This window comes from Ursus americanus, chromosome 12 (assembly GCF_024610735.1).
Source record: "Ursus americanus isolate L20-20 chromosome 12, mUrsAme1.1.p, whole genome shotgun sequence".
Classification (NCBI taxonomy): Eukaryota; Metazoa; Chordata; class Mammalia; order Carnivora; family Ursidae; genus Ursus; species Ursus americanus.
The window spans coordinates 61965261-61978362 of NC_142138.1; the positions used below are offsets into that span (position 1 = coordinate 61965261).

Sequence of the window (13102 nt, forward strand, 5' to 3'; positions counted from 1 at the left end):
GAAATAGCATTTGTAAAGGCAGAGAGTTTAAAGCAGGAGATCTGCTACCGTAAGAGCACAAGTTAACAAACTGTAATAATGAGTTTAACCTTAACAAATAGGGGTCTGGCTTTTGTCTCAATTACTAGGAGTACTGAAATGTACTGCCTGTTAAAGTACTTTGTTTACCTGGCATCTTGGGCTACATGCTAAACATGGTTTATAGTGAGGGCTTTAGGTCACCCAGTATCAGCTCAACCTCAGGAGGGGCTGGAGACAGATCAGTCATATCGACGGTGAAACATATTCTACATGACAGAGCTCCAATTTTTATGATTCTATAAATTTACATCATAAATTTTATGATTTTAATAATTCTAGATACCCAGGGTCAGATGAGCCCCCTTGGTTGGCAATATTCCATGCATACTGTCACACATTGCCGGGAGGAGTTAATTATGTCCACGATTCCACTGAGAGAAGACAATTGGAACCTCCACATTTGGAACACTCTTAGACTTTGCACCATACATCTTTCCCTTGAATGATTTGAATCTGTATCCTTTCATTATCCTTTCAGTGTAATCACTGAATCTGACAATAGCCTCAGGAAATCCCCAACTTATAATAGGTGTCAGAAGGGTGGTTTCAGGGGCACCTAGGTGGCTCAGCTGGTTAAATGGCTGACTCTTGATTTCAGCTAAGGTCATGATCTCAGGGTTGTGAGATAGATCCCTACTGCGCTGGGCTCCATGCTGAGCATAGAGCCTGCCTGGGATTGTCTCTCCCCCTCTTCTCTGCCCCTCCCCCCCCCCGTACACGAACACACTTGGCGTGTGTGCACTCTCTCTCTCTCTCAAAAAACAAAAAACAAACAAAAAAAAAAACAGGGATCCTCAAATTCTGCACTTGGTGCCAAAAGTGAAGGGGCACTTGTGCATTGTTCTCTAACTTCATAGTTGCTATCAGAAATGGGAGTCACTAGAATGATCTTGACTCACTAAAACATGTGGTTTGGGAAGAAGGATGAGAAAACAAGGGTTTATGAACCTCTGATTCCTGGATGACCACCTAGTCACTCATGGTATGAAACTGCAGCTGAAGTTACTAGAGGTAAGTTATCAATGGAATTTAGAAAGGTAGACCCAACACCCTAGGAGTTGACTCCCTGGATAAATAAGGAAATGCAAACCAGTAAGAAACAAGTTAATTATACAACCCTTTGGTTACTGATTCTGCAGTAGCTAAAATTAACAGTGTGTTGGGACAGATATTGCCACTGGGCAAAGCTTAGGTTTCAGCTAGTCTCAACTACGGGCACATCTAGCCTCAGGGTCACTCCAAAGGGAAAAAGTACTCTGGGAAAACAGAGAGTACCTCAATGACCTCTGGTCACAGAATGTAGTCCAGGTTGAGGAAAAGACCAAACCAAGAGGGGGCGCCTGGGTGGCACAGCGGTTAAGCGCCTGCCTTCGGCTCAGGGCGTGATCCCGGCATTATGGGATCGAGCCCCACATCAGGCTCCTCCACTGTGGGCCTGCTTCTTCCTCTCCCACTCCCCCTGCTTGTGTTCCCTCTCTCGCTGGCTATCTCTGTTAAATAAATAAATAAAATCTTTAAAAAAAAAAGACCAAACCAAGAAACTAATGAAATCACAGAGTACAGTGCAAAGGAACGCCTCATTTTGTAGAGCGACTCTTCTGGAAAAACCTACACTAAAATACTGTGAGAGTGATAACCTAGAAGCAGTATCACTGGTTCTGAATGGTACAAAACAGAAGAGCAATGCCTGGGCTGATGCAGGATCCACAACTCACTAGTGAACAACCACAGACGGCTATACATAATTCAGACACAGGAGGTCATTCCCAAGGGGAGAGCTAACCCAGTAGACTAGATAAATGATCCCATAAAATTTGCTGACCCTGAAACAGAGGACAAGGATTGTCCTCCTATAAATGCAGAGATTCCCCACATATTTCTTATGTAAGCCATGCTGGATTCGCATTATGAAAAACAGGATATTCACCTACTGAATATGCCTCTTACTGAAGTTATAGTAAATACTGTGATTAAGGGTGACTCTTTTACATGGGCACCCCATGTAACCTTATTGCTGCAATATTTAGCGACAACCTGAAAAGCCTTATCAGACTTATTTTCTCAAATTCCCAATATGCACGTTATAGATGCTAAGAAAATTAGAGAGATTCTTGAGAAAACAGGGAAAACCAAAGGGGAGAGTCAACAGATTTAACACAGCAGGACGGAAATCTTCAGATGGCTATTAAAAAATGGGATGATAAAGCAGATACTGATGGGGTTAAAATAAAAATCTTAATGTAGCATGATTAGAAGTTGGGTGGACCAATAAGAATTACTGCTGCTCCCCAACATTAAAGGGCCCTAAACAACTCTGCTGTATTTACCCCAATTTAGAGAAATTTTAAAAGCCAGAGGACAAAGAAGATAGTGAAAAACCTGACCTGGAATTACCAGGGGTGACTGTCCTATAAATTAATCAAACTGAAGACTGAAGGAGAGGCAAGGGTCTTCTGGTTCAAACCCCAACTGGAGAACCAAGATAATATGCACTTGTGTGGGTAAAATAGCCAGGGAGTGGATAAAAGTCATTTCTGGGATTCCTTAACATGAGAGCCCAATGCACTATAATTTTAAAATGTGTTGGAAGTCTAATGGGGAGCTACAGTTAAATTGGGAGGAGAAGCAATAGATCACAGGATTAAGGTAAAAATATGGATGAAAGCTGGAATGTCAGAACAGACTTTCTGTGAGGTGATTACATCTCCTCTATGTGACTGTATTATTGGGATAGATATTATGTCTGACTGATATTGTAAAACAGAAGGCATATAAATTCACCTTAAGGCCAGTCTTGGTTAGACATGCTAAAATGGGAACCAATGAAACTGTCTGAGCCCACAAAAATTAATTTGAGACAGTATATGATACCTGGTGGACAAAAAGATTACCACTCTAACAACAAATTACAAGCCAGAGTGCTGGTACCAATGAATTCTCTGAACAATAACAATGTATATGTAGGGGGCGCCTGGGTGGCGCAGTCATTAAGTGTCTGCCTTCGGCTCAGGGCGTGATCCCGGAGTTCTGGGATCGAGCCCCACATCAGGCTCCTCCGCTGGAGGCCTGCTTCTTCCTCTCCCACTCCCCCTGCCTGTGTTCCCTCTCTCGCTGGCTCTCTCTCTCTAATAAATAAACAAATCTTTAAAAAGAAAAAAAATGTATATGTAGCCTGTGAAAAAAGTGGATGGCTCATCAAGCCTAACAATAAAGCTTGAATAAAGTAGCGCCCCCATAACATCAGCAGTCCCTGATATGATTTTAATAGTAGGGAAAAATATACAGCAGTCTAAAAGAGAGTGATACTCAGTAACTGATCCTGCAAAAAAAAATTTTTTTTCTGTGTTGATCTCCCCCAAAAAAATTAACAGCAATTTTCCTTCACACGAAGGAATCCCAATTTACATTTACCATATCGCCAAAGGGTTACTTAAATTCACCAGCTTACTGGTACAAGGAGGTTAGAAAGGATACACTATCTTGATACCATGACAATATCACAAGCTAAAGATAAAGGTATGACTGACTTAAATGCAACAAGGACACAGATGACCAAAAACTGTTAATAAATCCACCAGGTCCAAGAACCTGCCCAAACTGGTAAAATTCTTAGGAATAACCTAGTCAGGTGCAAACCTTGATATTCCACAAGTAAAGAAAAATAGTTTTTGCCACCTATCCCTAAAACTAAACAAGGAGCCCAACGTTTGGCAGTATATTTGAATTCTGAAGGACACATATTCCACATCAGGGAATATTAGTAGCACCAATCAATAAAACGATCCAAAAGGCTGTATTTGAATGGGATCCTGAAGGTAGGCCATGCCTCAAGTGCAAAAAGCAGTCTGTTTCCAGATGTTCTTGGACCCACAAGATACACAGCTGGACATGATTTGGGGACTGGCAGCAACACATATTTACGTGGACTAGAGCTTATGGCAAAACCTAATGAGTGCCACTCAGCAGCAACCATTGGGATTTTGGACCAGAAAATTTCTGGATACCATGCTAAAATGTATGCTATTTGAGAGAAAATTACTAACTTGCTGTTGGGCATTAAGACTGACTGAAGGACATAATATAACTCTGCAACGTGAAACACACACAATGTCTTGGGCAACAGAGGAACATTCTAATAAGGAAGGTAGTGCCCAGGGCACCTGGGTGGCTCAGTCGGTTAAGCGTCTGCCTTCAGCTCAGGTCATGATCCAAGGGTCCTGGGGTTGGGCTCCCTGCTCAGTGGGGAGTCTGTTTTTCTCTCTCTCCCTCTGCCGCTCACCCTGCTTGTGCTCTCTCTCATTCATTCATTCATTCATACATACATACATACATACATAAATGGAAGGCAGTGCCCAGGAGAGTTCTGTATAAAATAGAAATTGTTTGTTCAGGACCATATGACCAGCAGGATGTTAAGAGTTATTTATTGTATTTATGCAAATAGCATCTTTTCCCCTACCCACTTTAAAACCACTCAAGGAGCTGCTGAATCCTAGAATCACATGGGTGGTGCACTATGAACAGCTCTCTGAGAACCAAAAAAAGAACTGCTTGGTTGTCAATTACACTTCAAAACTGAATAAACTAATAAATTTAAATTTAAAAGAGAGAGGGGGCACGCAAACTGTTTAGTTTATGAATAACAGTTCTAAGGTGAACAGACAGCATCCTGTTTCAAAGGCTCTAAATTGGAGATGATAAAAACAAATCATATCGATGAGCTGAACTGCATGTTGTTTTCCCATTAGGGTTTTTATTGAACTCTGCAGTCGATATCAGAAATGAGGCAGTCTTGTGGGCTGTTTCCCAACTTTGTACAGATGATGAAGAGAAAAGAATAGTATGGCTCAATAATGTATGCTATATTGAACACTTGAAACTTTAGCTATGGGGGAACCCCTGAAAAGTGTTTTAAAAGGGGCATGAGGGTGCTCGCTTCGGCAGCACATATACTAAAACTGGAACGATACAGAGAAGATTAGCATGGCCCCTGCGCAAGGATGACACACAAATTCGTGAAGCATTCCATATTTAAAAAAAAAAAAGGCGGGGGGGCATGAGGGGTGAGAAGAGACTCTATTTTAGCAAAATAATCCTGGCAGCAATGTGGACAGAATGGATTTGACAAGGTAAAACTCACAGCAGAGAGATCAACTCTAAGTGTGTTGTAGTAACAAGGACCTACAGTTTTAAAGTACAGTGACGGGTGCCTGGTTGCCTCAGTCGGTTAAGCGTCCGACTCTTGATTGCAGGGTCTCAGTGTCATGAGATCAAGTCCCATGCTGGGCCCTGTACTGGGCTGGGCATGGAGCCTGCTTGAGATTCTCTCTCCCCCTCTCCCTCTCATTCATTCAGAAATAAATAAAACAGTGCAATGACATGAGTTCTACAAGAGTCTATACTGGAAAAAATAGAGTGCAAGCTAAAGAAGAAAAGGGAGAAACATTCAAGAGACGATTAGGATTTGAAACTAAAAGGTTTCAAAGGAAAAATGGTAAGGGAAAAAGAAGGGTCAGGCAAGGTTAAACTCTGAGGGAAGAACAGCTGAAGCTAGTCTTCCATGGGAAAAAGGATGCCATCTTCCTTCTCTTTTTGCTTCTCATCAACAATTAAAATGCATTAAGTAACCCAAGTACTCAAAGATCTGACTGACTACAGCTGTAAGAATGATAATCTAATGTCTTATTGAGATTATTACAAAACAATCAATGGTTAAATTTGGCCCTGAGGTGAAGGCATCTACAAGATTAGTCACTTCAAGTGAAACCTGAGCCAACTTGCAAGTAAGATGAAACATCTCGGAACAAATTAAGGTCACAAAAGTTTAAAGTAGCAATTCTAAACATATGTTCTATAGAACAGTAATATAGAAGGAAGATCTCTATTTTTATGTGGTCAAGTCTGAGAGATTCCATATACTGTGTCTGTATCTATATACCAAATAAAAGAAAATGAACATACGGGCTTAAAACAGATCCAACTGTCTACGTTCAAACCTAGGCTCTACTACTTATGGCGAGACCCTGTACAAATTATTAAAGCTTTCTGTAAGTAGGCTCCCTCACCTTTAAAACAGTCATGATACCAATACTAACACTTCATGGATAGTTGGTGTGAATTAAACAAACGTGCAGCATTCAGAAAGTGCCTCACACAAACGACGAATGCAAAAATTGCTAGCTATTAGGATTAATGTACTCCCTCTTTAAGGGAATTGGAATAATGGAATTCCAATGAACTTAAGGAATTAACATTGGAATGATATCCAATAATAATCCAATAATATTGGAATAATGAATTCCAATGACCTTAAGGATTTAAAAGCACTAAGACATCCTAAAGTTAAGAAACACATTTAGATGTGGTTAATCCAACTCAACCTACTCTTTTTTTGGCAGGAGATTCATAAAACCTATTTCCATCAAATCAGCAGAAGTATTATAAGAACACTTTAGAAAAGGCTGGACTATGGGTAAGCAAGACCATCTTTTAAACTATAATACAATTTAATAGAAACTGGGAAATTTGCTGGAGGACTGTTATACTCCTGACTAGAAATTTTAGTACATTTCCAGAAGAGTTCAAACGTAACAGACTGGTTATAAGCAAATACTATTGAATTCTGGGGGTATAATAGGGTTGAAATAGAAAGATATGTATTAAAAAATTAGTAACTATGCTTGCTTACTTACAGTTTGCAGAAAAACAAAGGATTTATAACTAACATGAAATCAGTATAGTTATGCTTTGATGTTAAAATGTGTATCAGCCATATCTGCAGGAATATTACCTTTTTAGATTACAGCCCAGAGCCTAAACACCACAGTACACTTGAAAAAAGCTTATTTGAAGCAAAAGCACAGCAAATAAAGAAATAATGCAACTCCTTTCTTGCAAACCCAAATGTAATAAATTTTTAACAAATATTCGTAAGATAATTAGATATGAATGTGGAAACCGTTAAATAATTCATCAAAAACATATCTTAAGAAATACACGAAAGTGAGAAAATGCTACCAAATGAAATTATAGATTAAATAAGAATACTTAATTTTACAAAACATTTTAGTAAGATTTCTTGTGAAGCAATTATGACTTCTGTACCTATGTTCTTTGTGTTCCAATAGCTGACAGTCTCTACATGTCAATCTATCACATGTTTCACAGAAAAGTTTCAATTGTTCTTGTTTGTGTACAGGGCAGAAAACAGGGCGCTGACCAGATGCTCCAACAGATTCTGTAGTAAAATAAAACATATATTTTTAAACTGAAAATTTTTATCTAACTTTCTAAATTCTTATTAATATTGATATCCAAAGCATATGAAGAATAAATAGAAATGCTGTGAGGTAAAAGAGGGAGATTAATAGTATATTAATCATTAAAACTGCTTCTATCTTACCTGAGACATCTTCTTTCTTCCTGATCAAGTGATCTTTAGTGAATTTTACTCTTTGATGTGCTTCAATACATGTCTTACATAGCCACTCTCCACATTCTACACAAAAGCCAACTGCACTTGCATTGTCTTCACAACTAGTACATACCTAAAAGAGGAAATAAATACTAATCTACATCAAATTTACAAAATACAATTCACAAGACAAAAACCTTCTGACTTGCTCTCAAATATATCAAATGACTGGAATAAAATTATTTTGTTATCCATTTATCTTCAATAAAATCCTGTTCCTTCCATATCAAACATTCAAGTGAGTAAAAACCTAAGTCTCAGAACACAAAAACTATATGCAAGATTTGAATTTTTAAGTAATGACTTCTCATTTCACTTAACTAGATATTAGGGTATAGAATAAAGAGACTTTATTTTCAATTGGAAAAACAGAACTATACCTTAACTACTCTAAGTTATGTAACTATCCAAACATATTTTTCTTTTTATTTACATTTTAATATCAAGATAAGAACATAAAGAAAAATTGAGAAGCATACCTGTTCTGATTTCTCATCAGAACTGCTAGGAGCTTCAGATGTATCTTTCACAAAATAATTATCCACAAGGTCTATCTGTCTGCATTCTTGGCGGCATACTGGGCACCGTATTACACCAACTACAACACAAAACAACAACATTAAAAAATAGTCCTTGGGGAAAAATAAGGCAATTGTACATGATGCCCATATGGAAAGCATTTATTCATATGTCACAGACAAGACCAAAGAAATGAACATTAAGAGCTGAGTAAAATAATCCACTGAGTTATTCCATTGGGGAGAAATGATACCCTATTTAGGAAGTGAAAACAAGCATTTATACTACAAACAAAACAAAACAAAACAAACCCAGAAAATCTAAAAGTGCTTTTATTCCAATGTGTTAGTTGCATAATGGCTCCCAAAGATATTCAGATCTTAATCCCTGGAACCTGTCAGTGTCACTTTATAGAACAAAGGCAACTTTGCAGATATGATTAAATTGAGGCTCCTGAGATGGGAATTCGCTGTCCTGGATTATCTATCTGATGGGTCCTAAATGTCATCTTGTAAGAGGGAGACAGAGGAAGATTAGACTACAGAAAAGGAGAAGGTGGCTAACAATGGAAGCAGAGATTGGAGTCATGTACTTTGGAGATGAAGCAATAAGCTAAGAAATACAAGTGGCCACTATAAGGTGAAAAAGACAAGGAAACAGATTTTCTCCTCAGAGCCTCTAGAAGGAACCAGACCTGACTACACTTTGAATCTAGCAGACATCGTGACTGTAGCCCAGTAAAACTGACAATAGTAAGACATTAAAACGCGTGTTATTTTAAGCCACCAAGTTAATGGCAATTTTGTTACGGCTGCAAAAGAAATACACAATCTATCATCTAATAAATTCTGACTTGGTTTAGAACTACTTGAATTCACTTTCATGTGGGAAGAAAGATCACAGGTGCCTGAACCTCCTAGTGTTCTAGCACCTATCAGAAGAAATAAACCTATGGAAGTTAAAGTTAAAAACTACAAAATACCACACAGTCAAAACAACAAACGAACTACTACGTGTCAGCCATAAAACTGAGGATATAGCATAATGACACAATCCACCATGTACACCTATAGGAAGCACCATACATAGACTAGGATGTAAACAGAATCCCCAAGAATTTTAAGTATACAAATTATAGAACCTATAGAAACTTAAACACAGTGTCATTCTAAAAGTAGAAATATCAGGGAGCACCTGGGTTGCTTAGTCCACTGAGCATCCAATTCTTGATTTCCACTCAGGTCACGATCTCAGGGTCATGAGACTGAGCCCTGCACTGGCTCTATGCTGAGCATGGAGCCTGCTTGAGATTCTCTCTCCCTCTCCCTCTGCCCTACTCCCCCTCAACCCACACACATGCACACACTCTCTAAATTAATTAAATTAAAGTGGGAATATCAGTCTCCCAGTAGACATATACACTGTTAAACTCAAAGCTATATGTTTGAAAACAAAACATAGTTTTTATAAGAGAAAGTACATACAAAGACCCTCTCAAAGGAAATACAGAAAAATAATTTTTCAAACCAAAGTAAGAAACAGTATGGGAAAGAGAAAGGAGGAAAAGTGATATAAATATTTCCATATTTGAGATGGCACTGAATTACAAACCTTTCAAGAAACACAGAGTATAATAAAACTATGAAGGAGATAAGTCTAAGTAATTGTAGGAGCAAAATTATGGGAGCAACTAACGTCTTACAATAAAGTAAACTTTCACTGAAGAAGTCACACTTAAACATGGTCTTGAAAAATTAACATTCATTTACTAGTGTGCAGTAGCGTTTACTTCGCTGACCTTGGTTCTTTAAATCCTGTACATTCCTAAGGAAGGCCTATCTCCAATACTGGCCCTCAAATGGCTCCTGTGACATGACCTCTAACTCTTGGAATATTCTGCCTGATAAGTCTATTTTTGTATGCCTGACGCCTTAGGCCATGCTGTATTCAGTTTGACCTCTGAGGGTGGCTGGAGTCTCAGTAGGTGGTGTAAGTTCTATGGAGAATGCACCTCTTTGTGACCATTCCCCAATAAAAACCTAGACATGGAGGCTCAGGTAAAGCTTTCCTGACTGGCAATACTCCTGCATATCATCAGACATAGTTACTCTAAAACTAAGCATCCCCCTGTGCAACTCCACTGAAAGGAGACATCTGGAAGCTTGTGCTTATTTTTTCCTGGACTTCATACCAAGCACCTTTGCTAATTTTAATCTATTTCTTCTCTCCTAATAAAATGCAACCATAAGAGTAACAGTTTTTTTTTTTTTTAAAGATTTTATTTATTTATTCGACAGAGAGAGAGACAGCCAGCGAGAGAGGGAACACAAGCAGGGGGAGTGGGAGAGGAAGAAGCAGGCTCATAGAGGAGGAGCCTGATGTGGGGCTCGATCCCAGAACGCTGGGATCACGCCCTGAGCCGAAGGCAGACGCTTAACCACTGTGCCACCCAGGCGCCCCAAGAGTAACAGTTTTTCTGAATCAATCCTGCCAATCACCGAGCCTGAGGGTGACTCCAAACTCAACTAGGAAAGAAGAAACAGTATGCAAACCAAGAACAGCAAGTGCAAAGTTCACAAATGGGAAAAAAAAGGGGGGGGGCTATAAAAGATAGAAAAATGTCCACATATACATACATATACATATGTAAAATACTGAGAAAGTTAAGAAATATGCAGCATCTAAACAGAATATTTTTGTTGAACGATACAAAAGATGGAGACATTCCATTCTGAACAAGAAACAGTATTATAAAAGTGTCCATTATACCTGTGTAAATGATCATTTGATGCAAGTCTTTGTTTTTTTGAACCCAATAAACTGATTCTCAGATTCTTAAAATTACTTCAATCTGGCAAGGAGACATCACAGTTATGACAACAAAAATTCATCTGTATCTCATCCCAAATCCCCATTAAAATAATATTAAGGAATCTGGAAGATAAAAACAATATCCAAAAATATTAAGGCAAAGGAAGGACGCAAAGCACACAAATCAGTATACACACGATTTTAAGAAAGGTAGAAGCAAAATAATACAAACACTGCAGAAGCAGCCCAACCCAGAGTACACCAGGAGTGGAAACCTACATCTCAGAAAGACTCCTATTTGCCATAAAGATTTTCAGACAAACTTGGAATTCAGAAATTTGAGGCATGAAAGAAGTTCCAAAGAGAGGGAATAAATTCAAGTCTACAGATATCAGCAAACCCCATTCCTAGGCTGACTACTTACACCTGACAGATCCAAGGTATCTTACCACCAAAACAAAACAAGTTGAAGCTTCTTCGGGGATCTTTTACTATCTGCTTCTGTATTTATTCAATAAATTTAAAAATTATATAAATGTCTGCTTTGAAAATGAGAGCCATTTTCCACTTGAGTTTATGAGTAAGTATACCCTTGTAATTAGTATAGATCAGATGAGTGTGCTCCTGACTCAATCACTGAGTGCTGGTTGTCATGGTGAGTTTGGATCATTATTCAAAACTAAAACCCAAACTCCAAAGCCAAAGCTGCTGACCAACTTTATGCATAATATTCCTAGAATGGATTTCATTACTTCTAAGTTCAAGTTCTCTGAGAGACCCACTCAGGCCTATTAGATTATTTTTAAATGCCAATTTACTAAAATGTATAATTATGGGGGATGAGGGGGAGGACTCTTTTTATAAGGCCAAAGTCTACAAACTAGTTTATCTCCACAATGTTCAGTGGAATTTAGTTTCAGTAAGTTGACTGGTGTGGATTTCCATTCAAGAATGATGACCAAGCAGATATGGAAAAGACCACCTGAAATGGCTAAACACAGAAAAAACTAAAATACAACAAATTAAAATGTACTTTGAAAAATATATAACTGAGTCCCCAACCTAAAAGGCAAAACTAAGTGCCAGAAACAAAAGGGAACACAAAGCTCAAGTGGTCCAGTATCAGCTGATGTAAATGGGCCACAGGGGTTGTAAGAACCACTACCGGAACAGGAAGTCAGACAAAGGTTAAAAGGTGAATCTGAACTCCTTCAAAAAAGCCATGGGGCAGGCTTTAAGTGCCCTACAACCTAAAATTTTTGCCAACGCTAGAATCACCCACAAGAAGTCAGAATACCAAACAAGCTTTATGCATAGATACATAAGCAAAGTTTGTGCTATCTGCACAGTACACAGAAAGGCCAAGTGGAGAAACTCATAAGAAGCTTACCTGGAAGCTTCCAGGTTGGTGAACTCATGGAGATTAAGAAGAGGCACACTCTGAGAGCATAGAAGCTCCGCACTCCTTCACACATACCCTGCCCTTTGCATCTCGTCCTTCTAGCTGTTTCTGTTACAACATTTTATAACAAACTGGAAATCTATCTAGTGCTGGATGACTACGGGGAAGTTCATGATGCAACCTCCAGCCCTGCACCCTCATGCCCTGGCCCCAGTTTTCCTGAGACTTCGGAAACTGAATGGAAAATTGGGAGTAAATCTACAATGAATAAGGAGGAACCCAAGGAATTCAGTCCAACATACTACTCTGGTCTCCTCCTCAGGGCTAAAGCCAACATTTCTCTTCTGCTCTCTATCCTACATTCTTTTTTTTTTTTTTTTAAGATTATTTTAGAGCAAGAGAGAGCATGGGGAGGAGGGGTAATACAAGAGGGGGAGAGAAAATCTCAAGCAGACTCCTTGCTGAGCATGGAGCTCAAAATGGGGCGATCTCACCACCCTGAGATCATGACCTGAGCCGAAATCGAGTCAGATGCTTAACCGACTGAGCCACCCAGGTGCCCCCCGCTAAGTTCAAGTTCTTATTTAAAACCCCTTCTTTAATCAACCCAGAACTCCAAACAAAATGCCCATAAACAGAAGTTATTATCTTTGCCTCATATCTACTTCTCTTCCTGGGATTCCTATTTAGGTGAATTCACATTTTCATTCAATAACAAAAAGAGAAGCTTCTCTGGAACCTTACCAACACAAAACTATCTCATTAGGATACCTCCCAACCTAGGGCTCAAGTGCGACACCAACTTAAGATAGGCT

The 13102-nt window shown here is 38.9% G+C and overlaps 1 protein-coding gene and 1 non-coding gene across 4 annotated transcripts in view; one reads left to right on the forward strand and one right to left on the reverse strand.

Moving 5' to 3' along the window:
* TRIM33 (tripartite motif containing 33) overlaps positions 1-13102 on the reverse strand; it is a 124218-nt gene that overhangs the window by 67403 nt on the left and 43713 nt on the right. For 2 of the 3 annotated variants that reach the window (XM_045801451.2, XM_045801450.2), the window contains exons 2-4: positions 8035-8153; positions 7484-7628; positions 7186-7318 (exon numbers count right to left, since the gene is read on the reverse strand). In XM_045801451.2, the coding sequence (XP_045657407.1) occupies positions 7186-7318; positions 7484-7628; positions 8035-8153 (397 nt within the window). Of the gene's footprint in view, positions 1-7185; positions 7319-7483; positions 7629-8034; positions 8154-10843; positions 11668-13102 lie in introns of those variants that run through there. The other variant, XM_045801452.2, reaches the window with a different exon arrangement.
* LOC123795436 (U6 spliceosomal RNA) lies at positions 5010-5116 on the forward strand. The gene has a single exon (XR_006780486.1). It is a non-coding gene; the product is annotated as a U6 spliceosomal RNA (small nuclear RNA).